Genomic DNA, 27,927 nt, shown 5'->3' with positions numbered 1-27,927 from the left:
TACATTACATTGATCAAACAAGAACAGGATATTATAGAAGAACATTCATGGAATGTTTTGAAAGCTCTTGCAGGGCGCCTGGGTGGCTCGGTGGGTTAAGCCACTGCCTTCAGCTCAGGTCATGATCTCGGGGTCCTGGGATCGAGTCCCCCATCGGGCTCTCTGCTCGGCAGAGAGCCTGCTTCCTCCTCTCTCTCTCTCTGCCTGCCTCTCTGCCTACTTGTGATCTTTCTCTGCCAAATAAATTAATTAAAACTAAATAAATAAAATAAAATAAAAGCTCTTGCAAATTAAACACGTGATTGCAAATTAAACACGTGATTGCAGGGGCGCCTGGGTGGCTCAGTCGTTAAGCATCTGCCTTTGGCTCAGGTCATGACCCCGGGGCCCTGGGATCGAGCCTTGCACCGGGCTCCCCGCTCTGCAGGGAGCCTACTTGTCCCTCTTCCGGACACTCCCCTGCTTGTGTTCACTCACTTTCTCTCTCTGACAAAAAAATAAAAATCTTTCAATAAATAATAAATAAATACGTGATTGCAGAAACAAGAAAACTGGGTAGAGGCTGACGAAGTCTCCCAGAATGGAAAGTATGCATAGCAGCAAGACATGAGAGAAAAGGTAAGAAAATCAGAAGGCTTGTCCAGAAGTTTCCTATTATAGGAAAAGAGAAAGAAAAAGTGGTGCAATCATCTTACAAAACAACTCAGCATTACCTGGTAAAGGTGAACATACCTGTCCTGTGCAACTGGGCATGGAACAAAGATTCATTAAATGTGTTAGCTCATTCAACAACTATGTATTGTGCACCAACTCAGTTCTGGCCGCTGTGCTAAGCATAGGAGAAGAAGCAAGATTGGCCAAACCTTCACCCTCTCCGAAACCAGCCGAGATGGTTCACCCCAAGGCCGCGATGAGTATGGTACACCTCTGGCTCAATTTTGTCTACAAGGTTTGGGGTTCCATGAAAAGAGCATCTGGGGGACGCCTGGGTGGCTCAGTGGGTTAAAGCCTCTGCCTTCTGCTCAGGTCATGATGCCAGGGTCCTGGGATCGAGCCCCACATCGGGCTCTCTGCTTGGCGGTGAGCCTGCTTCCCGCTCTCTCTCTCTCTGCCTGCCTTTCTGCCTGCTTGTGATCTCTGTCTGCCAAATAAATAAATAAAAATCTTAAAAACAAACAAACAAACGAAAAGAGCATCTGGGTACATTGCCTGTGGGCAGAATGTATATATAAAGAGATTATATTCATTCTGTGGTGCAAAAGAGAAATACAAATACCACCAAAGCCGTATCGAGAAAGATCAAGTGTGATTTTAATAATCTGTAACAGAGTTGTTCAAGGATAAATCAGTTGTTCGGGAAGATGGTAAGCTGCCTGTCTGTGGAGGTGTCAGATACTGAGTAAGACCCATCCCCTCACCAGCTGACCGGGTGTCCGGGTGCCCAGCCCTGTGCGAGGCATGTGTACCAGTTAGCTACTCTGTGTAACAAATCAGCCAAAACTTAACATCACAGGATCCCTCCCAGTTCCTATGGGTGTGTGGCCAGGCTGTGTGGTTCTGGTTCAGGATCTGTCACGAGGTCTCAGGCAGGATGTAGCCTGGGACTCTAGGCCTCCGAAGGTCTGGCCAAGCATCTGTTTTTATTTTTGTTTTTTTTGTTTTTTTTTTTTAAGATTTTATTTATTTATTTCACAGACAGAGGGGGGGGGGGGGGGGGGGGTGCGGAGCAGGCTCCCCGCTGAGCAGGGAGCCCAATGTGGGGCTCGATCCCAGGACCCTGGGATCATGACCTGAGCCAAAGTCAGAGGTTTTAACCCACTGAGCCACCCAGGTGCCCCAAGTGTCTGTTTCTAACATGGCTCACTGGTGTGGCTGGCAGGTTGGTGCTGGCTGTTGAGAAGGGGCCACTCTTCCTGCCTATCCTCCCTCAGTGTCAACAGTCAAAGGGAGAGCAAGGTGGAAACTACAGTGCCCTCGATGAGCCAGCCTCGGGAGTCATATGCCATGACTTCCACAATAGCCTGTTCATAGCACAGGTCAGCCCGCCGGCTCTAAGAGAGAGTGTGCAGGGCACGAACAAGAGAGCCGGCTCAGTCTTGGAGCCAGGCAGGAGGCTGGAGAGGGATGGACAGAGGAAGGAGGTCCCTGTGAGTGAGGAGTTGTGTTCGTGTGTTAGAGATGGTGTCAAGGCATTGGACGGAGACAAGACGAGTCCCTCCAAACCTCAGGGTCTGCTCACATCCCTCACTTCCCACCTAGGAACCAGCTGCCCACATGCTCACCGCTCTGACGTGGGCAGCGCTGGGGTCTCTGACTGTGCCCCCCCCATCATTAACCATGTGTTGTCACACAGTGGGATAACCGTGGTTCTGTCTTCCTCGGACACAGAAGTCCCCAGATAACCCCACACTTGTTGTTTCTCTCCCCAGAGCGTGCCCCTGCCTGTGCTCTCCGCTCTGGGAACACAGCGTGTCCTATGATAACACCGGGAGAACAGAGCATTCCCAGGCACGAGCTGCTTTCAACCGCGCTGGGACAATTCCTCCACGGCAACAAGGCCCTGTGGGTACAGGAGGACAGGCCCCCAGACCCTTCCTTGGCCTTGCTGGGCTCTCCTTTCCTTAGTTAGGGCTATTCCATACACAGACACCTTGGGGGTAGTGACCCCTTTGACGTTTTCAGATGACTTCTGACCTTTGAGCTTTGGGGATGGGTGCAGGTGTGTGGCTAGCATCTCAGCCTGGCCCATGTTGGTGCTGGCTGACATCCCTTCGGGGACACTAACCTATGCCTGTAGAGGCGTCCAGGTCACCTGAGGAGCCAGAGGTAGCTGGGAGAGCTTCGGGCCTGAGATTGGGATGGGCTCTCAGAGTCCTCCTCGGGGAGGTACTGATGTGGGCAGCACCAAGGACCAGGAAACACCCCTCCCCAACCCTTGCAGGGGCCTCTAGTACTTGGTTCTTCTGGGTTTAGGGGCTTGGGTTTGCTATGTGGTAAAGCCTGGATCCCGGAGTAGTTCTGAATTACCACGCCGCCCAGCAATTCCAAATCTGGATGTCCACACGGGAGAACTGAAAGCAGGGACTTGAGATATTTCTACACACAATGGCATTATCACAACAGCCAAAGGGTGGAAACGACCCGAGAGTCAATCAGTGGATGACAATGTGGTCTGAAGCTACGTGGAGTCTTATGCAGCCTTTATTTATTTTTTTAATTTTTTTTTGAAGACTTTATTTGTTTATTTGACAGAATCACAAGTAGGCAGAGAGACAGGCAGAAAGAGAAGAGGAAGCAGGCTCCCTGCCAAGCAGACAGCCCAATATGGGGCTCAATCCCAGGACCCCAGGATCATGACCTGAGCCGAAGGCAGAGGCTTTAACCCACTGAGCCACCCAGGTGCCCCATTATATAGCCTTTAAAAAGGAAGGATTTTCTGGTGCAGCTCTAACACAGATGAACCTGAAAACATTATGCTAAGTGAAAGAAGCCAGACACGAAAGGGTAGTTCACAGGAACTCCCTACAGCAAACAGAAAGCAGAGTAAATGTTACCAGGGGCTGTGGGTACAGGAGGACAGGCCCCCAGACCCTTCCTTGGCCTTGGAGTTGGGGAGGTAATGGGGAATTGCTTAGTGGATACAGAGTTTCTGTTTGGGGTAGTAAATCTGGGAGGGAGCTGTAAGGGTTGTACAACACTGTGAATGCAATTAACATCCTTGAATTCTATACTTAAAAATGGTTAAGATGGCAAATTTTATGTTATATATTTATACATACAAACATATATATAACCACAACAAGAAAGTAATTCCAAATAGGATTGTAAAATCCTAAATACTATATAAAATATATAAAGTGGAAAGCAAAACCTCACCTTTCTGAGATGAGCCCTGATGAATTTACCACCTAAGCTTTTTTTTCTTCCATGTGAGCCTGATATTGGGCTTCGAATGTGAGCCAGCCCAATGCCACCCCCCACCCCGTGCCCCTGTGTGGTGGGCATCTCCCCTGCATTACGGGGGTTCTGGGCAAGGCTTCCACTTCTCTCATGATGCTGGGCTCACCTCATGAGTCAATTCTATCATGAGAGTGATATGGGGAGGAATAAACCAAAATTCACACAAGTAAGTCAAGTTCAAGGCCCAGGAGAGCTTCTGGAAGGACGGACAGCCTCCCCCACTGTGCCGTGAGCTCTTCAAAGCCAGGGAGCCTGTCAAGCTTACCTCCGTGGCCCCCTCAGAGTAAAGCACAGCGTCAGACCCGTGCTCCACAAAAGCTCTTTTGCTCACTGTCTGCTGCCTGGAACAGTGGCGTGCACACTGAGGGCATTCCAGAAACAGCTCTTGGCTAAGGGAATATAAGCCGGCTGCCTATTTCATCTCTGGGTAATGGGTGACATCTTTTTCCACCTCCCTTTAAAGCACCCCCTCCACCCCTTTCAGCACACCCTGCCCTCACTCCTCCTGCAGTGTCATCTCCCCAGCCCTGGTGTCCCCCAAGCATCCCCCGCAGGCCCCCGCTAAGCTGTGCGGGTGGGTTTGTCCCACCCCCCGCGCACCAACAGTGAGAAGTCACATTGCCACCGGACTAGTTCTTTAGCAGCTTTATTGAGTAGTGAGAGGTAGTGTCATTTTCCACTGGACATGTGTTCTCAAGCTTGTACCAGAACTGTCTTTGGACAGACAGACAGACAGGGGGCCGGGCTGGGCAGGTGTCCATGGGAGGGCGTGAGCGCCAGGGACAGCTCAGCTGTCTAAAGGGACCAGCGACTGCGGCTGCTCCGTGGCGGGCACAAGTGTATCCTGATTCTCTGTCTCCTTGAGGGTGCTGAAAAAAGAGTTGACCTTGTCCCTCAGATCCTTCTCCAGGAAGCTCAGGTGGTCTTCCACATCCCCTGCATAGGGGCCCAGCTTCTGCCTCAGCTCCTCTACCTGCTGCAGGAGAGCCTTGTTGAAGGTCTCCCCGTAGGGTCCCACGTTGCGGCGGAACTCCTCCACCTGCCGGTCCAGCTGGCTGCTCAGCTCGGTCAGCGACTTCTGCAGCTCCTGGGTGTTGTCCCTCAGCTTGCCCCGCACCTCCTCAGCCATGGGCTCCAGCCTCTGCCGCAGCTCATCGGCGTTGGCCGAGATCTTGGCCTTCAGTTCCTCGGCGTTCTTCTTCATCTGGAAAGCCAGGCCCTCGAGCTGGTGGTTGAGCTTCTCCTGCACGTCCTGCGCATAGGGAGCCAGGCTACGGCGCAGCTCCTCCACGTTCTGGTCGATCTTGACCTTGAGCTCATCCGCGTAGGGCGTGAGGCGTCCCTTGAGCTCTTCAACGTTCTGGTCGATCTGGGCCCTCAACTCATCTGCGTAGGGCGTCAGGGAGACCTGCAGGTTGTCCACGTTCTGGCGCAGCGCGCTCTGCAGGCGCTGCGCGTGGGACGTCAGCTGTTTCCGCAGCTGCTCGGCGTGGGTGTTGACCTGGGTGCGCAGCTCATCCGCGTACGGCTCGAAGCGCTGCTGCAGCTCGCGCATGTTGTCCCCGATCTTCTGGCTCACCTCGGTGGCGTGGGGCAGCAGCCGGGCGCGCAGCTCCTCCAGCTCCTTCCGGATCTCCTCCTTCAGCTTCTCGGAGTCTTTGCTCAGGCGATCGTGCAGCTCCGTGGCAAAGGGCACCAGCTTCTTCTGCAGGTTGTCGGTGTAGGTGTTCACTTGCCCAATCTTGTCCTGGAAGAGGGCACTGCAGGGGAGGGACACAAGGGGGCCACCGTTACACTTGGCATGACAGGACTGTCTCCTTATGCCTGGCTCATCTCCTACACACCGGCCTGAGAAGGGTGAGTGTTCCGGGGTATTAAGGTCACAGGTAGATCATGGTTTGGGAAAGTAGATGTAATAGACTAAGTTATTACCCAGCATCTCTGACTCTCCCCCTGACCTGAGTCACAGCCACGCGGCAACCCCCCCCCCCCATCCACCCCACGCCTGTGAAGTAAAAAGGTCAGACTTTGAAGTCCTTCCAGCTCAGGTGTGCTGTGACACAGATTACATTCATTAACAGAATGTTGTGCTCTGGACCGCTTCCAGTCTTTGAGGGATTCAAAATACTAGTTTTCTTCCACGTGCCCAACCTCAGAGGCTTCCCAAATATCCCCACTTCCTTTCCCATGATTTCACAGGCTCCCATCCTTCTGGAATGTCTTAGGACCCAGTTCCCATGACATTTCCCTCCCTCTTTTTCCCCCATGACTCTCAATGCTAGCATGTGGCCATCTGTCACACTCTAGAAAGTTCAAGCAGGAAGATTCCTCGGGGATTATTAGTCTAACCCCCTGTTGCATGTGTGGCTCGAAGATCTGGAGACCTCAGGGTCCCCGGGAGAGTTCAGCGGCAGGGCAGTGGGTATCCTACGCTCGGGTCTCCAGCCTCTGAGCTCAGCCCTGCCATCCCATTGCAAGCCACCCCGCGAGCCATGCCCCTCTTACTTGAGCTGCTGGGTGAGCTCCGTCTTCTGAAGATGTTCCATGGCTTCCTTGGCATTGTTGCTCAGCTGACTAAAGTAGTCCCACACCACAGTGGCCACCTGGTCAGCACTGACCTCAGCCCGGGCTCCTGGGCAGGAAACAGAGATTCATGAGGACCCATCTCCTTCCTTGGCCCTCCGCACCAGCCCTGAGCTGCAGACCGGCTGACGGTGGGGGAGCCCAACTACTGACGCCCTCAACTCCCATGCTTCCCTCATTAAAAGCTACAGGGGCATGTAACACTGGGAAAGCACCAGAGCCAAGGGGCAGAATGTTGGGCAGAGGCCAGCCCTCCTATGAGCCACATGGCAGGTGGGCAGCCTTCTGCGTCCAGCCGGGGAATGACAGGCCTTTGGAACCATCCTCTTGCCTGGACTCCAGATTCTCCATCCTGCCCGCTTTATGCAGCAGATGGGTCCTGCCTGAAAGCCTCTTCCAAAGGCTACTCACCAGTGAGAGCCACCAGGGACAGGGTCAGGACCACAGCCTTCAGGAACATCCTGGGCTTCTCGCTGGGCTGGAAGAGACTCGCACTGCACTGGATCCTTCCTGGGGTCACAGGAGGCCCAGAAGAGAGGCTCTTGGACAGCTCACCTGTGCTGCTGTCGAAACTGACTGGACCTCAGACCCAGCCAGACATTTAAACCCCCACCAGGCTGCCCTCCCCAGCTCCCTCCCAGTGTGACTCCACGCTGGAAGGTGACACATTCTCAAGAGGCCTCTTGGACTTTTGTGACCCAAGACAACGTGGCAGCTGACGGCAGACCGGGGCTGGGGCCGCAGTCTGGAGAGGCTGTTTTGTACTGGTGCCCCACCCGGTACAGAAGGGAGGATGGGGAGCCACGAGTTGTTGGGAGAAAGGAGGCCTAGGGAACCCCCGAGCCAGGGACAAATGTCCCAGAGGCCCTGCTGATAATTCTGGGCCTGAGCCAGGTTTGGGGGCAAAGTTCACACCTCCTCTGCCTGTCTCAGGGAAGAGAGCCCTTCCCTACAACATCCCCCACTCATCCATCTCAGAGCACCAGACCCCGGACTGGGACACCCAGGGCCACCGCTGGAGACAGCAAGCTAAGATCCAGAACCCTGGTCCAGGGGTGCCTGGCAGGAGAAGGCTCTAGTAAGCCTTTGGGCAAGTGGGAGGGCCGGGCCCTGTAGTGGAAGGGTTCATCGTAAGTGTGCTTCCTGTCTGACCACTGCCAAGCTGGGTCACTGGGCCTCGAGATTCAGCTCAGCCTAGTTCTGAGCCTTGGTTTCTCCTTTGAAACATGGGGGTTGCTCATGGCATGAGTAGTAAAACGCCTGGCGTGGAGTTAGCACGACAAAGTAGTTGTTGTTAGTAGTAATAGTATTGTTTTCCTGGTTTGGACCAGTGAGAGTGGCAGAGGCAGGCCCAGGCCTCTGGGGGCTCCCAGGGGCGGTGCACCATGCACGGAGATCGGCTGGCCTGAGGCCTGATTCCTGCCCCCAGCCCAGCCCTGCTCCCTGGGCAGGAGCAGTCAGTCTATGCTGAATCACAAGACCTGAGCCTCTTAGGGGACTTCGCCTGCGGGACGGGACTAAAGGACAGGAAGTCTTCTACAGGACTTTCAGCGTTCTCTGCAAATGAGGTCACACACACAATTACAGGAAGCCATCCACCAAGTAGACACTGCAGCCTGGTTAGTGTGGGTCGCTCTGCTGGATCATGCCACCTGCACTGACCACCAGATGACTCCCGTCCTAGGGCACCATCAGCTCCCATGCGGGAGTGCAGGGACTGGCAGGAAGCTGGACTCCTGTAGACCACAGCTGCGTTCACCCTGACTTATCAGGCCTCCATGCTTCATGGGCTTGATGTCTCATGGGATTAAAGGCAGCTAGAAGGCCTTCTGCTGCCCACACCGTGCATCCCCCCCACCAACCACTCACGGTCGCCTCTAGTACCAGGGAGTGCCCCTCTCCCCGAAGCAGCTCTTCCCTTCTCCTAGCAGCTCAGATTCTCTCAGAATCTGTCGGGCTCAGATTCTGGAGTCAGACTCCCTGGGTGGGGACAGAGCACATCTTCCTGAGCCTCGGCCGCCTCCACTGGTCGTAGAATAGTCCCTGCTTGCTGTTTGCGAGGATACAGTGAGAACCCATGTCCTGCTCGGAATGCTGCCCAGCACACAGTAGGTGCTCAACAAGCACAAGCCAGGTTTCACCCCGAAAGCCTTCCCTCCCTGCAACACGGGCCTATCATTCCTGCTCCTGCTCCCTCGTCGGGCACAGTCCAGCCAGGGGTGGGCACAAAGGTCCATGCGTGCTCCATGCCCCCATCCCTTCCCCTGGGCCCAGAGAAGAAAAGAGCGATGAGTCACCAAGGACACCTCAGCTGCAGTTTGACCTCTTGGACTTCGGGTCTGAGCAGTGAGTGTCACCGGCATGTGACAGGCTCTGTCTTACTTGCCAGGGTGGACACGCACCGGGAGTGTCTGTACCTATATGAGCGTGTCTGAGAGCGTCTGCCAGGACATGGACAGAGTCACCTAAGTGTGTCACGACTTCTGCTGTGGGTGGCCACAAAGCTGGGGTGCGCCGCTGAGGGATGGGTGCAGACGGGTGTGGGCCGATCTGAGCAGTCCCATCCTTGAGGAGGGGGTGCTGTGTCCTGACGTGTCGTGGGTGGGTGCTGTTAATGGATGCATTTCTCTCCCAGTGTCAGTGGGCATGTTTTGTATCAGGCTGTGAATGGATTTGTGCTGGGAGTGGGAGAGAAGGAGTGCCCAGGCCCTGAGTGTTGGAGCTACGGATGGAAGGAAGGGACCCTGCCTCCGGCTGGGTTCTGGTTCTCTTTGAGCATAGATACTGGCTGACAGGGCCGAAGCGGCGCTCCCAGTTCAGCCCAGGGGCAGGGGCATGGGTCACAGAGGCTTGTGTGCTAAGCCTCGCTCAGACACAAGGACGCTCAGAGAGTCTGCACAACCCCAGAGGACCATTTCTGGTCCCCCTTGCCCTTCAACACCCATGGCTGCCACTTACTTCTTAGGGCCAGTCTTGGGCCAGGCCCAGAGAAGTCACCTCATTCCAGGGAAGCCAGCATGGGAGGGAGGGAGGGAGGGAGGGAGAGAAAAGGGAGGCCAGGCCACGTAGGCTGGCCACTGGGAGGGCCCCTGCGGAGATAGCCCCTACTGAGACCACCCAGAGGGGTCCAGGCACTCAAACACGCCAAGCCCTTTGAACAAGAAAATGGCCCAGGACTCTTGGCATGCCACACATCTGCTGCATGGGTCTGCACACCTGGGTTCTCAACCTAGCCCATCACCTGCCTGCTGGGTCTCTCTGCCCCATCTTCTGACCTCCCTGGCATCAGGGAGCCCATTACTACATAGCAGAGAGAGGAGAGGTTCCTCCAGACCCACCACACACACAGGCAATGGGAGTTGGAGGGTCCATTGTAGCACGCCCAGGGGCTGAGGACTTTGTAATCCAACCCAGCCGGGATCTGGATTCCCACTGTAGCCTTCACCTCTGCCGCGGAGGAACAGGCCAGAACAGAAGAGTGACATGGGCACCATTGCTATCAGCCCTCTTGAGTGCTCAGTTCTTTCAGTGACCAAATCAGCTTCCTTTCCTCCCCCACCCCATTGGCAAAATTTGCTCAGGAAGAGGTCTGAGTGACTAGTAAACCCCTGAGGGTCTCATCTCTCCAAGCTGTTTAGTACTAGTATAGGTCATTGAAGCCCTGTGTTCTGTTTTCCAGCTCTACCCGTGATGTGCTCTGTGTACTTGGGTACATCTCAGCCCCGTGAGCCTTAGGTTTCTTACCTACAAAATAGGTTTATTAATATCTACTTCACAGGAATCTGTTTGCATTTTAACAGAATACAGGATCTAAGTCAAAGGAATGAATTTCTAATGGAGAAACTTCAAGTCTCAGGCAATAATAAAGATTTCTGAGGGTGGAACAGGCTACTTTCTCCAGCCTTTGATTTTGTATTGTTGGGTTAGTTGCTTCTTCCTGAGAGGGTGGCTGCCTGCCCAAAGCCCTGTTTCTACACTGGGGGCTCCTCCTGCCTTCAGAGTGTGCTGTCTGGGGATGGACAAGGTATTTGGGAGGAAGAGAGATTTATCAGGCCCCCTCCATGAACCAGTTGCTTTGTATATATATCTCTCATTTACTTTACACTACAGCTCTTGGCATATTGGCATTTTTAAAATTTTTTAAATTATTTTAATTACTTTTCAGTGTACTAGAATTCATTGTTTATGCACCACACCCAGTGCTCCATGCAATACGTGCCCTCCAAAATACCCACCACCAGGATGACCCAACTTCCCACCCCCTGCCCCTTCCAAACCCTCAGATTGTTTTTCAGAGTCCATAGTCTCTCATGGTTCACCTCTCCCTCCAATTTCCCTCAACTCCCTTCTCCTCTCCATCTCCCCTTGTCCTCCATGCTATTTGTTATGCTCCACAAATAAGTGAAACCATATGATAATTGACTCTCTCTGCTTGACTTATTTCACTCAGCATCATCTCTTCCAGTCCTGTCCATGTTGCTACAAAAGTTGGGTATTGGGACGCCTGGGTGGCTCAGTTGGTTAAGCAGCTGCCTTCGGCTCAGGTCATGATCCCAGCGTCCTGGGATCGAGTCCCACATCGGGCTCCTTGCTCCGCAGGGAACCTGCTTCTCCCTCTGACTCTGCCTTCCACTCTGTCTGCCTGTGCTCGCTCTCGCTCGCTCTCTCTCTGACAAATGAATAAATAAAATCTTTAAAAAAAATTTATAATAAAATAAATAAATAAATAAATAAATAATAAAAAAAATAATAAAAAATTTTTAAAAAGTTGGGTATTCATCCTTTCTGATGGAGGCATGATACTCCATAGTGTATATGGACCACATCTTCCTTATCCATTCGTCCGTTGAAGGGCATCTTGGTTCTTTCCTCAGTTTGGCGACTGTGGCCATTGCTGCTATAAACATTGGGTACAGATGGCCCTTCTTTTCACTACATTCTATTCCTTTTTTCAAGGGAGGAAAACTGAGGCTCTGAGATGTTAGGTCTTTGGCCCTGGGCCATATGAATCAGTGTCAAAGGCATTGTTCAAACGGAGGATTTCTTGTCTCCAAAGTCTCAGCTATCCTGATAGCGATCCTGCTATCCAGGCTGTGGCTCCCAGTGTGGGCCCAGGGATACCTTACCCCAAGGCCCGCGGCCTCTCTGGGACAGCACCTGCAGAGCACCTCTGCACCCTCTCCCTACCAGACCCGCCACACCACCACCCTGCTTCCTTCCAGCTCCCCACCCAGCCAGGGGGCCCGTGAGGGCTGCCGTTTCAAAGCTAAGGAAACCAAGCCCCAAGGTGCGAGGGGCTCAGTGCTGGAAATCGATCCAGCCGGCACAGTCCGGGGGAGGCCTTAGCCTTGAGCCGCAGCCGCTGCCCAGGGGAATGTTATCAGTGGGTCCAGAGGGCAGGGGGAGGAGGAGGGGAGGGAGGGTGGGACAAAGGCCTTGGGCTCAGAGCAGCCTTTGCTGTCCTCCCACCACCCCCTGCCCTGGGCTCAGCTCAGGGAGGGTCCTGGGTGAGCAGCACCTGGGACAGAAGGGCAGAGGCACGGGTGCTGGGAAGGGGGCTGCGTGAACTCCGCTGCGTGGCCCTCCCCGCAGAAGCCTCTGCCTGTAGGTCTTCTGTGGCTTCACTCTAGACGCCCCACCCCAATACTGAGTTGTTCCCGAGCCAAGGGGGTGGGGGGTGGGGAGGGATCTACGAGCCTCCTGTGAAGGGCTGAGCTGGGCCCAGAGGCCCCTGGCTGGTGCTCTAATCTCCCTCCCCTATCACCAGCCTCTCCCTGGGGAGTCAGGCTGCTTGAAAAAATGGGGTCTCCACAGGGCCTGAGCCCTTTTGGGCCACAGGGTAGCAGAGCAGGGTAGGCACCAGGGCACCCAGAGATTTCCCAACTCTCCCAGCAGGCCTGGCTGCATCTGGGCACCCTGCCTCAGGCCCTGGTCTAGACTGATCAGCAGGTGACCTTTGCCCAGTTCCCTGAGCCCTCCGCGCCCCCTGTCCAGGAGACCATATAAAACAGGCCAGAGCACTCTTGTCTGTCTATTCAGCTCATCCCAGGAGGGAGCTGCTCCAGGTAATGCCCCCTGGGGAGGAGGGGGAGGGGGAGGAAGAGAGGAGAGCGGGATGGAGGGGCACAGTAGCGTCCCTGTCCGCACCAGCCAGCACAGTCTGGAGAAAAGCTTGCTGGGGCCAAGGAAGCCGCAGGGCTGGGGGAGCAGCTCCCACCACCAGGGGCACGCTGGGGGAAACCGAGGCCCACGGAAGACAGGGCCCTTGCCCAAAGCTGCATCGGGTGTGGTGGCACAGCTGGGACTGGAACTGGCTCCAGATGCTCACGCTCTGCCCTCATTGTGCATGGTTAAGGCCGCAAGGAGCCTTAGAGCCCCATTGTACCCCAGGCGGGAAAACTGAGACCTGGACGGGGGGGGGGGACAGGGATCTCCCCCAAGCCACCTAACCTGTTAGTGGCAGGAACCAGGCCAGAACCCTGGTGTCCCGACTCCTGGTCTGATGGGTTTTCTGCTCTCTCCCTCGGGGCCCACGCTCCCCCTCAGCCTGGCCCTGGAGACCCTGGTGTCTGAAGGCCCTTCAGCTCCCACATTAGCTGGCAGCAGGCCCTTCTCCTCCTGGCTTGACCCAGCTCAGGATCTACTATTGGGGCCACAGCACTTCCCCAGAGGAGAGGGGTGGCGGGGTTAAGGTACTCCTCACAAGACGCTTCCCTGCAGGAACAGAGACGCCATGCAGCCCCGGGTCCTCGTCGTCGCTGCCCTCCTGGTGCTCCTGGCCTCTGCCCGTAAGCAGCTTCGTGGGGACGGGGCTAGGGCTGGGGTGAGGGTGGCTGTCTGCCTGGAGGACCCTTGGGGATGGCTTGAGGATCCCAGGCCCTGGTGGGTGGCTGGGCAGAAGCGAAGGGCTCCCCAGAGGCCGATCCATCCCACTCAACCCAGCTGTCCCAGCAGGAGCTCTGGAGGCGGAGGACCCCTCTCTGCTGGGCCTTATGCAGGGATACGTGCAGCACGCCACCAAGACCGCCCAGGACACGCTGACCAGCGTGCAGGAGTCCCAGGTGGCCCAGCGGGCCAGGTACGCCCTCGAGTGTCTGTGCTCTGTACCAGCTCCTGCCCCAGACTCAGGAGGGCCCTGGCAGTGGGGCTGTGGCTCTCCCCCATCCCCCCAGCACCTGCATGACTCCGAGCCTCCGTGTCCCACTCAGAGAAATGGGGTCCCCTCCCAGGGCTTCCTTGGGCTGCAGGGGGAGAGATGGGAGAGCCTCGACCGCCTCCTTCCTTTCTCCTCCCGGCTGCTCCTCCTGTCCGAGGCCCTCCTTGCTCCTTTATGGACCCTGCAAGGCTCTGAGGAAGGCCGCATCAGCTCTTGCTGCCATGTCTTTACTAGTGGAGCTTGGCCTGTGAGCTTCTCTCCAACCCGATTTCGGCTGTGTGTGTGTGTGTGTGTGTGTTTCTGCCTTGTGCCAAGCCCTGGGGCCCGGTGTGAGCAGAAGTCCCTCCTTCCCCACCCATCCGGCCCTGCCTCTAGTCCTCCCCTCTCTCAGCTCTCTTCCCGCCATCTCCCCTCACCGCCCACCCCCAGGCAGCCAGCATTTCCATTGCTGAGGCTTTCAGATTCTTAGAAGCTGCAGAGTGGGTATTATATTTGCCGTTTTACAGAAGAGACAATCGAGGCTCAGAGAGATCCATGACCTGCCCCAGATCGCACAGCTAATTTACGCTCTGATGATTTTCCGAATGAGAGACTGCGTCCCTCTCTGCCCCACCCCACTCAGAGCCACCAGGTCGTGCAACCCTGGTAGGCATCATTTGCTTAGAACAGACCAAGAGCTGGGGCCTTACGCATCTCCCACTCGAAGGCTCCTGTCCAACTTGCCTCAGACCTGGGGGTGGCACCACGGTCTGCCCCAACCCGGAGAAACAGGCTGGACTTGGGCTAGGGTCCCATTGCGCCGTTCAGCATCTCTTCTGCCTGGAGTGACGGGTGAAAGGGTCCCTGCCTGAGGTCTCAGGGGTGCTGCTCGGTGAGGTTGAGAGGGTCGGGGAAGAGGCAGTGTTGATATGGTGGGGACCCCACTGCCTTCAGATGAGCTCTCATGCCCGCCTCCATTGCTTCTCTTCACTGATTTAACCCCAGGGGCTGGATGACGGACAGTTTCACTTCCCTGAAAGACTACTGGAGCACGTTTAAGGGCAAGTTCTCTGGGTTCTGGGATTCAGCTTCTGAGGTCCAGCCAACTCCAGCCTTGGAAACCGCTTGAGACCTCGACACCCCGAGTCTTCCAGCCCATCCTCCTTGCCAGCTCCTTGGACAGGCCCGAAAGTCACCTGAGAGTGACGGCATTCTCACCTCCCACCCCAGCCCAGACCTGGCCCAGCCCCAAGCTTGTTGTCCTCCCAATAAAGCTGGATGAGAAGCTGCCGTGAGTGGGACATCCCATGCGCGCCATGTGTGTTTGGGGTGGGCTCTTCTGCGCGTGGGCACGGGGCTGAGTCCGACTCAGGTAGGTTGCCTGAGCTGACCTGTGGGACACATGTCCCTGGCCCGCTCAGCCAGACTTGAGAGGAGGAGGCTAATGGGGAGTGTTTGGAGGAAGACAAGACTAGACTCTCGTCTTGGCGTCATCATTTTACATCAGCCTCAGTTTCTCATCTGTAAAGTGGGGGCAAAAATCTTTTTTAAGATTTTATTTATTTGTTTGACACACAGAGAGAGATCACAAGTAGGCAGAGAGGCAGGCAGAGAGAGAGGAGGAAGCAGGCTCCCTGCTGAGCAGAGCCCCCGATGTGGGGCTCCATCCCAGGACCCTGAGATCATGACCCAAGGTGAAGGCAGAGGCTTAACCCACTGAGCCACCCACGCGTCCCTGTTGCAGATTTCTTGAACGAGTGAATGAATGAATGAATGAAAGACTGTGCACAACACCTGGTCATTGTTGTGGCTATAGGCTAAGCTGAATTCCCCCAGAGACCAGAATCGGAGTGAGGGAATCCAGTGTTCCAGAAGCTAAGAAGGAACTCCAAGTTACCCAACAGAGGCTGTTTCTCATGTGTCCCCACCATCCAAAAGATGTTCACCTCAGGGAGTCTCAGAATCACAGACTACTTCAGCAGGCCCTCACTCTTCCAGTGATAAAACTGAGGCTCAGAAAGGTGAAGGCCCTGGCCCAATGTCATGGAGTCCACAAATGACAAAGCCAGACCTCAAGCCCAGCTCAGCTGACACAGAGAAAACTTAGTTACTCGGCTACTGGGTGCCAGAGGGCTCCTCGACATATCTTGGTGGCATCGATTCATCCAGGCTCACTTGGAGACATCCGCTCTCTCTTCGGAAATACACCTGGGCTTTTCTTCTGGCCCACCTGGGCCAGGGATCCCAGTACCCACACCTGGAAAGGGTTCTCCCCCAGATCTCGCCTTGACACCCATTGTAGCTCTGGATGGTTAGAATGACAAAGCCCATTCCTTGATCCAAGAGTTGCTGAGACACACCAGAGATGGAGGAGGGGCAGGGGGTCAAAGGCCTTGTGGGGGGCTGGGAGGGAAAGCTCCATCAGTGCTCTGCCCAGGTCTCTGATCTGTGAGGCCATGTGCACACACACAGGGGCGTGTGGCCTGAGTGTGGAGAGTGGCTGGCGGTGGACAGGGGTGCATGCTTGGGCACGTGTATGCCTGTGTGCACAGCCGTGTGAACTTGAGTGCCTGGCCGCACGCTTTAAAAAAAAAAAAAAGACCTTGGATGGGTCTGGAAAGGGCAACCCAGCCCATCCTGCTCTTTGGCCTTGCTTGGCGAGGGGCTTGAGCTTCAGCTTTCTCATCCGAGCCGTGGATGTGGTGGCTGTCTGCCCAGGATTTGGGGAAGAACACAGTGGGATGACGGATATGAATGCATCTTGGAAATACAAGAGGCTGATTCCCTGTAAGAGGTGGGGATTATTGTTCTGACCAGGCTTAGAGCCCCTGTGGTGGGGTGGGGTTGGGGGGGATGGCTGACTGACACAGCTGTGCAGGAAGAAACATCAGCCATTTCTGGAAAGGGCAGGACTGTGAGGAGTGCCATGTAACCCTTGTAAAAAAAGGAAAGGAAGCATCTGTTTCTTCATTTTTTAAATTACTAAAGGAGGAAGGAGCAAAGGCCAAGCTCCTCATGTGAGCCTGCCCTCATCCTTCCCGCCCCAGCAGCTCCTGGAGGCCCACCCCAGCTGGCCATGAGTGGGAGAGCTGCCAGAGAGTTCCAGCCTGGCATGGGGGGTTGGGGGTCAGGGTGGACACACCCAGTGGGGTGGGGGGCTGGCGGGGTGGAGGGAGCCCTGTTTCTTGCGGTCCTCAGAAGGGCTGCAGTCCTTATCTGAGGCTCTTGCTGGGCACTTAGCATTGGATTGTCTGTCACCTGGCCTGGTCCTCTCTTACTCCTTTATGTTTGGCCATCCTTGGGAAGGGGGCGCTGGTGCATTACTTCCCTCCTAACAGCCAGGCCCTCACAGGTCTGCAACCTTAAATGGAGGTCCCGAGGGGGCCCAGGTTCCAACTTATGGGCTGCAAAATCGGCAGGGAATTTCCTGCCCTCCCCCCCACACTCTGGCCCAAAGGCCGTGCCCCCACCCCCTTCCTCCCATGGCCCGCACCTGCTCCCGTCCTCCCAAAAAAAGAATTTACAGTTCTCAGAGCATATTTTATTGTTTAAAAATCGTAAGTGAAGATTCAAAACACACGCAGCCCAACACAGGTGTCCCACTTTGGAAGTTTATTTTAAGAACCCGATGCGCCGAAAGGGGAGCCCCGGGAGGGGTTCCTCGGGTCCGGAGCGCATCACTGGGTGTTCAGCTTCTTGGCAGCCTCATCGACGGCAGCCAGCAGGCTGACCTTGAAGCTCTCCAGCACCGGCAGCAGGCCCTGGCGGAGGTCCTCGAGCGCGGGCTTGGCCTTCTCGCTGAGGGCGCTCAGGTGCTCGCTGGCTTTGGCGTGGTACTCCGCCAGGCTGGCGCTGCCGCCCTCCTTGAGCGCCTGCAGCCTGGTGGCCAGGCGCTCACGAAGCTGGTCGCTGTAGGGGGCCAGGTGCGCGCGCAGCGCGTCCACGTGGGTGCGTGCGCGGTCCCGCAGCTCCTCGCCCAGTGGGGTCAGCTTCTCCTGCAGCTCCTGCAGCTTCTGGCGCGCGCCTTCGCGCAGCTCCGTGCCCAGAGGCGCCACCTTCTGGCGGTACAGCTCCACCTCCTCGTGCCACTTTTTCTGGAACTCGTCCAGGTAGGGCTGCACCTTCTGCTTCACCTCCTCCAGGTCCTTGCTCATCTCCTGCCGCAGCGCCTCCGTCTCCTTTTCCAGGTTATCCCAGAACTCCTGGGTGACCGGGCCGATCTGTTCGCGCAGCTTGGCCACCGTGCCGCTCAAGCTGTCCCAGTTGTCCAGGAGTTTCAGGCTGAGGAGTTGGGGAGGGGAGAGCGAGGGGCTCAGGGGTGGCCTCCCTGGCACCCGGGTCAGCCTGGCGCCCCGGCCTGGCTGCAGGGAGGCCCGAGCAGCACCTGTCCCGGATGGGCATCAACCCCGGGTGACCGAGTCTGGCCTGGCTTTCCCTACACCCCACCTCCCCCAGGCCAGCTGGGTGCCACGGTCCTCATGGACCCAGGAGCTAGCAGAGACGGAGCTGGGTTGGGTGCCCCGTCTTGTCTGTCCCCAAAGCTGGGCCTTAAGGACCTCGTCTCTATACTTGGAGTCCCTCGCCCTCTCTGGAGACGGCCCTCCCTGTTGCTGGCCAGGAGCAGAGGAGGGAGTTAAGAATGGGAAGGCGCTTGCTGCCCTCCGAGGAGATGATGGGGCTGTGACTGCTGACCGGGCAGCACAGACCTGCCCCTTGCTAGGGTGCTATGGACCTTATTCTCCCTAAAATGAGTACTGAGATCCCATTCTGGGATCTATGGGGCCCAGGAAATAGCAGGTGGGGATTCGGCCAGTCTGGATACATCTTACCACAGACCTCTCTGCCTTGCGGGACCAGCCACCCCTGACCCTGCCCCCCAGCCCCTCCCAGCCCCGGGTTGGGTCCGTACTTCAGCTGTTTTCCCAAGGCGGAGGCTTCAAACTGGGCCACATAGTCTCTGCCGCCGTCTTTGACTGCGTCCACATACACGGTGGCTAAATCCTTCACTCGATCCCAAGGTGACTGGGGTTCATCTTGCTGCCAGAAATGCCGAGCCTGGCTCCCTGGGGTGAGAGGGGAGACCCAGATCAGGCCAGCTCTGGACTGGGCTGGCTTAGAGGCTTTGAGGCAGAGGCAAGGGGATGAGTGAGAAACTCTATTCCCGTGTCCAGGAGGGTGGCCCACAGGGGCTTAGGGAGAAGCCCCCCCACCCCCCACCACCATGGTTGGCTTCCTAGGTTGGGAGGCACCTACCTGTGAGGAAGAGCACGGCCAAGGTCAGCACCACCGCTTTCATCCTGAAGGGATGTGGGTGACCTGGAGGAGAAGAGGGTCCCGGCTGAGTGGGGCAGGCCTCTAGTGTGAAAAGCCCAGGGCTTCCCCACCCATTTTACCAGGGCACAGGGTGGGAGAGGGTCTCAGTACCCAGAGCCCCTGCATGGGGCAGAGTCTGGGGCCAGGACCCCAGATTGGATGCCCAGAGTAGGAGGCAGGGGAGCAGGCAGCCACACTCACCTCCGAGGATTCCCTCGATCTCTGAGCTGCCCTCTCTCCCAGCCTATTTATGTCTCCAGGCAGGGGCTGGGCTGGGAGGCTGATAAGCCCAGCCCAGGCCTTGCTGCTGCTCACTGGTCCTGACGATGTGGAACTTAGAGTTCAAGGATCAGCTCTGTCCCCGGGGCCGGACAAATAGAGTGGGCAAACAGGAAGCTGCGGGGGCTGCAGGGCCAGGGATCAAAGGGTTCAGGTGGGGGCCAGAGGGGGTGGGAGCAGGCTTGCAGGCCCTCCGGGTCGGGGTCATCGGCACCCATCCCTTCTCCGGGGAGGGATGTGTGTCCGCCATTGTTGGCTGTGCCAGTGCAGCCGGGAATGGAAGCAAGAGATGCCAGCTGGCCAGGGGTGGCTGGGACTCCTCCCCCAGGAGATGTCCCCCCCCCCCCCCCACTGTCCCCTTGCATTCCAGGGAGATGACTCGGCCCCCACCCTGTCCTTCCCTCCATGGGCAGCAGACCCTCTCCCCACCCCAACACCCTGCGGCCTCTTTTGTCCCAAAAGGTCAGCATATCTCTCCAGGCTCTCCCAGACCTCCCAAAGCCTTACCCTCAGCTGGAGGGGACCCGTGGTGCCAAGAAGTGGCCTGTGCAGAGCAGAGAGGGCTTTGTGGCCCCCAGCCTGAGATTTCAGGGACTTTGGACATTTCCAAACCAATTCTAGGAGACCAACATGGAGTGCCTGCTTTTGATTTTGTCATGTAAAAATGTTACCCATACACGCCCCAACCCCACCCACCCCCCAACCCCACCCATCTCTACCACGACCAGCACTTCAAAAAAGAAAAGTTGTTTTTTTTTTAAACATCACAAAAGGGCCTCATGTCAGAACAAAGAGCAGTCACTTAAGCTAATCCCTACATCTTGGCACTGTTGCTGTTCACCTGTGGGTGTGCGCCCTATAGTGGAGACCAGACTTCAGCAGTTCCCGGGGCAGGTCTAAAGACCTCTGCCTAAGGAGAGCCGTAGGAGACCTGGTTACTCACTTCATTTTGCCTCCCACTTGTGAAATCCTGGAGGAGGATCGGGGGCCAGTTAGGTCATCTCTCTGAGCCTCCGTTTCCTATCAGTAAAATGGAGACCAAAATGGTGGGGCTGTTGGAGGACCTGGAGAGTTCTGTAAATAAAGGCAAAGCGCCGTGTGCTCCCTTGCTTGATGGTGTTTGCAAGCCACTCTGCCAAAGGGGTCTCTTGGAAGGCTCAGCACCTCCAAGCCCAGCTCACTGATGGGCTCTGAGTCACGGAAGCTGGGGGGGGGGCCCAAGCCGAGAGGCTCTGTGGGACCAACTACTCCGGCCTCGCCCCTCCCTGCCGTCTTACAGATGAGGAAACTGGGGGGAGTGGACTGAATTTGCCCCAGGTCTCTGGTCTCTCAGCAAAGGAGAGGCAGGGCTGAACTTTGCACCCCTGTCTCTGGCTGTAGACCCAAGACAGAAACGTGCCCTTCACTGCCTACCCAGGAAACTCCCTTTGTCAGCCAAGTCCCAGAGCTGCTGGGCCCCGGGCTTCTGCCACTGGAGTGGGTCTCCTTGTCCTTCACCGCAGATAAGAGGGCTTGGAGCAGGACAGCCTTAGGTTGGAATCCCAGCTCTGTCTCTCGTTAGCCGTGGGGCCCTGGGCGAGTCAGAGAACCTCTGCCCTCCTCGGTCCCTTATCTGCTGAATGAAGACAAGGATGGAACTCCCCATGCCTAGAGTCACGGCAGGGGTGTTGTATATGACAGGCAGACGAATGCCCCTTCCCCCCAAAGATGTTCAGGTCCTCCTCCCCAGAACCTGAGACTGTCACTTGGCAAAAGGGACTTTGCAGGTGTGATTGGAAGGACCTGAAGGTGGGTGGTTTTCCTGCGTTATCCAGGGGGCCCGATGTCAGTGCAAGGGTCTTTAAACATACGCAACAGGGGTCAGAGACACGGTGGGAGGAGATGAGGGGCAGCAGCTCGGGTCAGAGCTACAGGGGGCTGTAGGCCAGGGGGTGGGAGCGGCCTCCAGAAGCAGGATGAGGTGGACACAGGTGACCCCCTGCTGTCTCTGGAAGAAAAGGTCAGCTGATGACCTCTGCTGACAGCAGGACTTCAGCTTCGAATGACCAAGTATGACCGCTTGGGACTTTTGACCTCTAGAACTGTCCTGAGGTCATAAATGTGTGTTGTTTTAAGCACTACATTTGGGTATCTGTGGCCAAACCGGAAGGTAGCTGGCACTCAGTAACTCTTCTGTGTGTCCCCAAATTTCTGGCATTCTCTCCCTTCGCTCCCACTGAACACACTTGCGCTGTGAGACCAGAGCTAAGACCTAGGCTTCTGGAAGCAGACGTGGCAAGGAGTCGCATTTTCTCTGTGTGGCCCCTGACTTGCAGATGCTGGCATTTGGGACCTCTGTTCCTGGACCAGCCCAGCCGCAGAGGCCCATGGGGCCCCACAGAGAGGGAGCCAGTCTCCCTGAACAAGCTGCCTGGGCTGCCAGTTGGCCGGCCCAGCTTTCTGCCTGTGGTTTAAAGAGCTGTGGCGGGGCAGGGGGGTGGGGAGAAGGCTGGCCCCCTCCTGGGGCAGCTCATGGCTGTGTCAGGCCAAGAGATGCTCCTTTCTTTTGGGGGGTAGAGCTCACCCCAGCCAGCACACAGGGGATCTCAGAAGCTTTCTGGTTGGACTCCAAGCCACCTGCCATTTTTATACTTTGGTTTATTACTGAAATATTATGGCTAAACTTAATTCCAACATTTGTGTATCTCCTCAGTGGCCAAAGCATTTCCACGATCATCCCTGGAAGGCCCGGCAGCCAGATATGCTTGCTGTTATCTGGCAGTATGAGAAGACAGTCTCTCAGAGCTGCCAAGAGCTGCCTGTGACCTCCAGGCATTAGTACTTCGTGCCATCGGGAACAGGAGTCAGGAGGCCTGGCTGGCCACCAGCAGTGGGGCCTCCGACACCCTTAGCCCTGGTGGTCTGATCAGGGGCTTGTTGGTTTCCCAGCTCAGGAACTTCAGCATGCCGGGCTAAGGAGTGCTGTTGCTAGCATCCTTACAAGCAACAAGTTTTTCTTTTTCACCATACCTGCTCACTAGTGTGTCTGTCTACTCCGTTTTGTTGTAAGATGTTTGCCTCAAACCAGCCCAAGCCCCTCATTACTAGGATTTTGGAGGGGAAGGAAGGCTATGTGCATGTCAGAATCAGCCCCGGGGGGCAGCCCGAGAGAGGCCTTGAGGGCCTGTGGGTTGCACTGTCTGCTTAGCAGAGGGCCACCAGTGTGGGCCCTTAGTCCCAACAGCCTCTTTCCTTGATCTTGGGGCACTCCAGAGGGACTGTTTCCGAAGAGGATCACCAAGGGCTTGGCCCTGTGCACCCCCCCACGCCCACTCCCGCCACTTGGCCCCGCCCACTTCTGCCCAAACACGATGGAGGGCTGCTCGCTGACCGCAGGGGTGGATTTTGCTCAGAATGATTAGCGGCTCATTTCACAATTCCCATCCCCATGTCATACTTGTCAGTCTGCACTTGCGAGGACTCTGTCCCCTGCTACGCTTGGCACATAACAGACACTCAACAAATATTTGCTCGATGAATGGCACGGCACGTGAAAGGAAGGGTCACCAGGCCAGTGAAGGGGCATCTGAAGGAGCTGTCTTGGGAGGAGACCCAGCGGTGACTAACTGTTGAGCCCTTGGCCTTGTACCACAGACCCTGCTCTGAACGTTTGAATGGAGACGGTGTGCGGCCGATCAGGATGGGAGGCCTGGGGTTGGGATGGTTCACATGGAGCAGGGGAGGGAGGGGCTCCCACCCCTGTATTTCCCTTTTGGCAATTTCATCGCAGGTCCTGGTGACAGAGCCCCAGTAGGCCCCAGGGCAGGGCCCTGTAACCCGCCAAACGCGATTCTCTCCTGCCTACCTGCTCAGGAAACCAAGAGCAGACGACTCCTCTGCGGCCAGCCAAAGCTGAAGTCTGCTGCCTCGGCGGGCACACCGGCCTCTAAATGTGGGCCTCCACGGTTGGGGTGGGGTGAGGGAGGACACAAGGTCACAAGGAAGGAACAGGAAGGATTGGTGGGCATGGCTTCTACCTTCTAGAGCTCAGATCTCTGGCCATACCCTCCTTCCTCTCGAAGCTCATCCCGCCTCTGGCCCAGAGGTGCCCCAGCTGATTTCATGGGGCTGCTGCCGCCACAGAGGTGGTTACGGGATGTGGAAGGTGCCGGGGTGTGTCGCCGCGCGCTTCTAGAGACGCTCAGTCAAGCCTTCCCAGGTGAGTCCACACTCAGACGATTTCTAGGAGACCCCTTCTTAGAAGGCTCTTTCTGTTCTACACAGTCCCAGGGTGACCCTCTAGCTCACGATGGGTGCCGAAGCTTTTGTAAGTTCCCTCTTCCTACTCTTTCTACAAACCCAGGCAGTATTTCCAGCTTTAGTCATCTTGCTTCAGAGAAGCACCTCAGCCAGCCCGCTCTCAGCCAGGCCTGGGACGGACGGTGCGGGCAACTCCACCCCGCCCTCTGTGCAGTCCAGGTGTAAAACAAGAGGAAAGTTATAGGAAGAGTCCCCTTTCTGTCCTAACACTGATTTGGTAATCCCGTCACTGGGCTGACTGGGGTCACCTCATCAAGGCCCCAGGTCTTTGAGGACCTCCTTCCACTCCCCTCAAGGAATCGGTCTTCCCTCTGACTCAGCACACTCCAAGGCTCCCTTCGAAGAGGGCAGAGTCCAAGCTGGGTGACTGGGGACATGGTGTGGGCCGAATTCAGGCTTCTAGAGAATGCTCCTTGACAAGGAGGGGTGAGATAATGGATTGCTCAAAGCTGCACCTTATGCTGGGTGGACCTCTTCGGCTGCCAGCCTCCGGACACCTGGATGCTTCTCCCAGCTAGACTCTGAACCACAAGGCAAATAATAGATCAACGTAAGATTATAATCAGGTTTTTATTTTCCCAACCCCCTACTGTCCAACCAAGATATTAAGTTGTAAGTTTGTAAGTTGCCCACAAGGAGGGAAAAAAGAAAACAAACTAAAAGGTCTTCATGCCACAGTTTGGGTCTGGAGAGCTTTTTAATCCATTTTTAGTTCAACATAAATGAGAAAGAAAAAAATACTTCTGACATTTTCAAAGAGCAGAAATGGGAAATTATATTCATATACATTCAACATATACGGCGCATATCGGTTACTACGATACAAAGCAATGATCTTTTACAAGTGTAGTTCGCAAGATGGCACGGTTTCTCGGCTCGTTGGCTCTTACCCGGGTGGTCGCTGGCGGAGGGCAGCCTGTTCTTCCATCAGCACAGTACCACGTAAACAGAACAGGCTGAGCGCGGGAGCGAGGGGGCAGCGGGGGTGGAGGGGGGGCTGGGAGCTGGAACAAGCCCAGAGAAGTCACACGGTAGCTGTTCGGGCCTTCCGGGTCGCCTCTTCTGGTGAGGAATTGGAGGCCTCACCAAGTGGAGGGGAGATTGGGGAGCATGGAAACGCGGGGCACATCCCAAGAAAGGCTCTCAAATTGCAGAAATCCACTCGCGGGATCTTGGGTCCAGGAGCTGAGCTGCCAGTATCCGTGAGAAGGACAAGCTGCATGGGAATCCTGTTGGCAACACCAGGACCCATGCTGGACACCCACTTTCTTCTGTGCAAATTCAGGAGGAAAGATTAGGAGCAGACTGGGGACCCTTCACTCTGCTTTCCCAGGAAAAAGGATCAAGAGTCAGAATATTGAGCATCTCCTTCTTGCCTTGAAGATCGGAAGGAGAGGGGCCAGATGCTGTCAGCCCCCAGCCGGCAGAGAAGACTTTGGTTTCTAACAGTGAAGAAACACAAAGAGAGCGGCTAACGATTGTGTTGCGTGTGCACGGCTTCCCCGGGGCGGGGGAAGGGGACCACTACACCTGTCACGGGCACAGGTTAAGAGCTGCTCACGAGTACAACATCTACATTAAAAACTTGGAACAAAAGGTGCAAGTCACAATTCAAATAGAACAGAATCTGGTTAAACATTTCTCTTTTAAACAAAAATTCCTTTTGTTTTTATTTATTAATAATAATAACAACAATAATAATAACAATAATATCAACATTTACCCAAAACAATCCCTACATGATCAAGAATTAAAATAGGGGCTGAGGATGCCCGGGGAGGAGAAGAAGGTTAGGAGGGAGGCAGGGCCCAAGACAACCTCCTGTTCTTCTTGCCTGTGTCAAAGAGGCTGACAGGGAAAAGCGTGTGCGTGTGTGCGTGTGTGTGTGTGTCTGAAGAATCACCCCATGGATATAGCACATGATAAAATGAGAATGACAAGTGACAGGCATCGTGTACCACTGGGTGTTCAGTCTGTGGGTAGGGCCAGCAGGATGATAAAGGCAACCAACCTTCCAGGTTGTCAGAGGGGAGCTGAGTTACACACCGAAGAGAAGGCTCCCACTGAGACATTCTGACTGGTGACAGCCCAAGGCCAGGCCACTCGCGGCCTCCATGCTAATAGTCTGATGCAACTTTGGCCAGGCCAGACACATTTTTCATGGGATCCCAGTGGTAAAGACCTTCCCAGCTCCCAGGCTTGGGGGTTCGTTTTGTTTTTTGCTCTCTTTCTGGTTTCCAAGTGCCAGGGGTTGTCACCCCTTCCTCTCTCCCTTTCCCTAACCACTAAGGTTCCAGAGTTGTTATGGGTTAGTATTTGCCTCTGTGGATCAGCAATGGGAAGGAATGGAGGCTGCTGGGGTTGGGGGGAGGCGGGGGAGGGGCGTGGCTCTGGGTCTCCTGGCCTCTGTAGTTTTAACTGCTTTGTTCCTCTGTCTCAACAAAGGAAAGAAGGGGAAAAAAAAAAAAAAAAAGAAAGAAAGAAAAGAAAAAGAAAAAGGAAAGGAAAGAAAAAGAGAGGGAGAAATAAAGAAAAGAGAGAAAATCACCTCCAGAAGAACACATACCAAAAAAAAAGAAAAAAAAAAAGATCAAACCAAAACCAAACCAAACCACCAACTCAAATATACCAAATACGCTTTCACAAAAGGTGGCAAACACGGATATCCTGTTTATTTCCTTGGTGACTTGGTCATACAAGCAAACATGGCAAAACCCCCTCAGAACCCAAAAGAATCGCACACTGATGAACCAGTGTGAGGAAAGGAGCCACGACATTCTGGGTGGACAGAAACACAATGGCAATTTGGCGCAATGCTGCTAGATACTGTCGGTGTAAAGTCGACCTTCCCATCCCCGAGCTGTACACACACCTGCAACGGAGCAGACACGGGGGAGGTTCAGGGTACAGCCAGAGGCTCAGACGTTCACGCGAAAACGTTCCCAGCGTGCAACTGGTCCCCCGACCTCAGGAATTTGACAGGGTTGCCGCACTGAGACCCGAGGGTGGGTTTGCCAGACAGCCTTTCCCTCATGGGCTTCTGTCAGAGTTTTCAAAGACAGAAGCCATGCTACCTACTGTGTGTTTAGGTGTGACACGAGCTGAGCCGGTCAGTGTACCTGTTTCCTACCACTGGCCTCTGCTCGCCTAGTTCCCCCGTCTGGAATGGCCTTCAACTTGCTGCACGGCCTTGGAAACTATGGCCAGATGCGTTTTCTTGCGGGGTTTCCTGCTTGGGGACTGAGATCAAGGACCATCTTCTCCTTATTACCGTGGCCAGAGGTCCCCTGTCCTCTGAAGCCCTAGCTCACTTATTGATTCTAGGTTTCTATGGCACCCACAACACGTCTTCGCCCTGTAATTAAACCAAGGGACTGCGGCCAGCATGCACTCCTTATATGCCCTACCCACTCCCCAGAACAACCGCACAGCTTCGTCTGACGGAACAGGAAGAAGCGAAGATCAAGGGGGTGGGGGGTGTGGCGCCGTCAAGTTCACAGACTCCACACACAGAAGGAAGCCCTGGAAAGACCAGGAGCTGGCACTGGGCCCGAGGCTGGGTCGGGCCCTGGGAGGCGATACTCACTCTCTGTTTCCTGTTACACGCCTGCCTGTTCCATGCTGAAGGAGACCTCCGGGTGCTTGTAGCTGAGCAGGACGTCTGTAATGCACGTGGATGGGTAGCAAGAGGAGTTCAGATGCTGGCTGCCGTCAGTCAGGTCTGGGTGTTCATGACCCATTAGATTCTCCCTGCATTCTGCAACACCAGAAAGAACATGTGAGATTTGCAGCTGGGGGGTTGGGATGGGAGGTGGGCAAGGGGGTAAGAGGAGGACGAGAAATTGGAGCCCCCTGGAACCAGACCCCCCGGGCCTGCATTCTAGCTCACAGCAGGCCCTCCGCGTGCTCAGTAGCTGCAGGCTGGGCCAGGATTCTTCCCAGACTCTCCGAGGGTTCCACTTTACCCCATTCTTTTACTAACTCCCACACCCACTATCAACCACTGCAGTGTGGAAGCAGAGAGAACTAGTCCTGCAGTTCTGCAGACCTGCCAGGTAGGTCCCTTCAAGAGGTAAATCTCAAAGGGACCTGGCCGTTTTCCTGCTAGCCGGCTCCAAGTGATGTTCTACACACTTTATCCTCACTGAGCCGATTAACGCTCGCCCACCAGCTAGGATCTAGGCTCTATGGTCCCTGCCACTTTACAAGGGAGGACCCTGGGGGCTCAGAAAGGTCAGGTGCCTTGTCTCTGAAGCCTGTAAAGGGCAAAGTCAGGATTTCTTGCAGACCTGTCCATTCCAAAAAGCCTATGCTTTGTATCCCTAGGGATAGGCTCCCGTTACTGGTGCCAAGGGGAG

The 27,927-nt window shown here is 55.5% G+C and overlaps 4 protein-coding genes across 10 annotated transcripts in view; 1 reads left to right on the top strand and 3 right to left on the bottom strand.

The window, feature by feature from the left end:
- Nucleotides 1–4,610: 4,610 nt before the first annotated feature.
- On the bottom strand, nucleotides 4,611–7,126 carry APOA4 (apolipoprotein A4). Its single transcript, XM_059392657.1, has 3 exons — nucleotides 6,955–7,126; nucleotides 6,466–6,592; nucleotides 4,611–5,720 (listed from the first exon to the last, which is right to left on the bottom strand). Exons 1-3 carry the CDS (start codon nucleotides 7,001–7,003, stop codon nucleotides 4,748–4,750), a joined length of 1,149 nt encoding a protein of 382 aa, XP_059248640.1. The 5' UTR covers nucleotides 7,004–7,126; the 3' UTR covers nucleotides 4,611–4,747.
- A 5,443-nt stretch (nucleotides 7,127–12,569) lies between these two features.
- Nucleotides 12,570–14,968, top strand: APOC3 (apolipoprotein C3). Its single transcript, XM_059392647.1, has 4 exons — nucleotides 12,570–12,608; nucleotides 13,264–13,331; nucleotides 13,498–13,621; nucleotides 14,684–14,968. The coding sequence occupies exons 2-4, from the start codon at nucleotides 13,277–13,279 to the stop codon at nucleotides 14,805–14,807; spliced, it is 303 nt and encodes a 100-aa protein (XP_059248630.1). The 5' UTR covers nucleotides 12,570–12,608; nucleotides 13,264–13,276; the 3' UTR covers nucleotides 14,808–14,968.
- Nucleotides 14,969–17,275: 2,307 nt separating this feature from the next.
- APOA1 (apolipoprotein A1) lies at nucleotides 17,276–19,237 on the bottom strand. The gene is made up of 4 exons (XM_059392638.1): nucleotides 19,193–19,237; nucleotides 18,932–18,994; nucleotides 18,588–18,741; nucleotides 17,276–17,959 (listed from the first exon to the last, which is right to left on the bottom strand). Exons 2-4 carry the CDS (start codon nucleotides 18,972–18,974, stop codon nucleotides 17,356–17,358), a joined length of 801 nt encoding a protein of 266 aa, XP_059248621.1. The 5' UTR covers nucleotides 18,975–18,994; nucleotides 19,193–19,237; the 3' UTR covers nucleotides 17,276–17,355.
- Nucleotides 19,238–24,120: 4,883 nt separating this feature from the next.
- Nucleotides 24,121–27,927, bottom strand: part of SIK3 (SIK family kinase 3) — a 251,927-nt gene continuing 248,120 nt past the window's right edge. For 6 of the 7 annotated variants that reach the window (XM_059416600.1, XM_059416626.1, XM_059416620.1 and 3 more), the window contains 2 exons: nucleotides 27,156–27,326; nucleotides 24,121–26,441 (listed from right to left, as the gene is read on the bottom strand). In XM_059416600.1, coding sequence (XP_059272583.1) covers nucleotides 27,169–27,326 — 158 coding nt within the window. In that variant the 3' untranslated portion in view covers nucleotides 24,121–26,441; nucleotides 27,156–27,168. The remainder of the gene's footprint in view (nucleotides 26,442–27,155; nucleotides 27,327–27,927) is intronic. The other variant, XM_059416604.1, reaches the window with a different exon arrangement.

This window comes from Mustela nigripes, chromosome 1 (genome assembly GCF_022355385.1).
Source record: "Mustela nigripes isolate SB6536 chromosome 1, MUSNIG.SB6536, whole genome shotgun sequence".
Taxonomy (NCBI): Eukaryota; Metazoa; Chordata; class Mammalia; order Carnivora; family Mustelidae; genus Mustela; species Mustela nigripes.
This window is presented reverse-complemented; position numbering and strand designations above follow the sequence as displayed.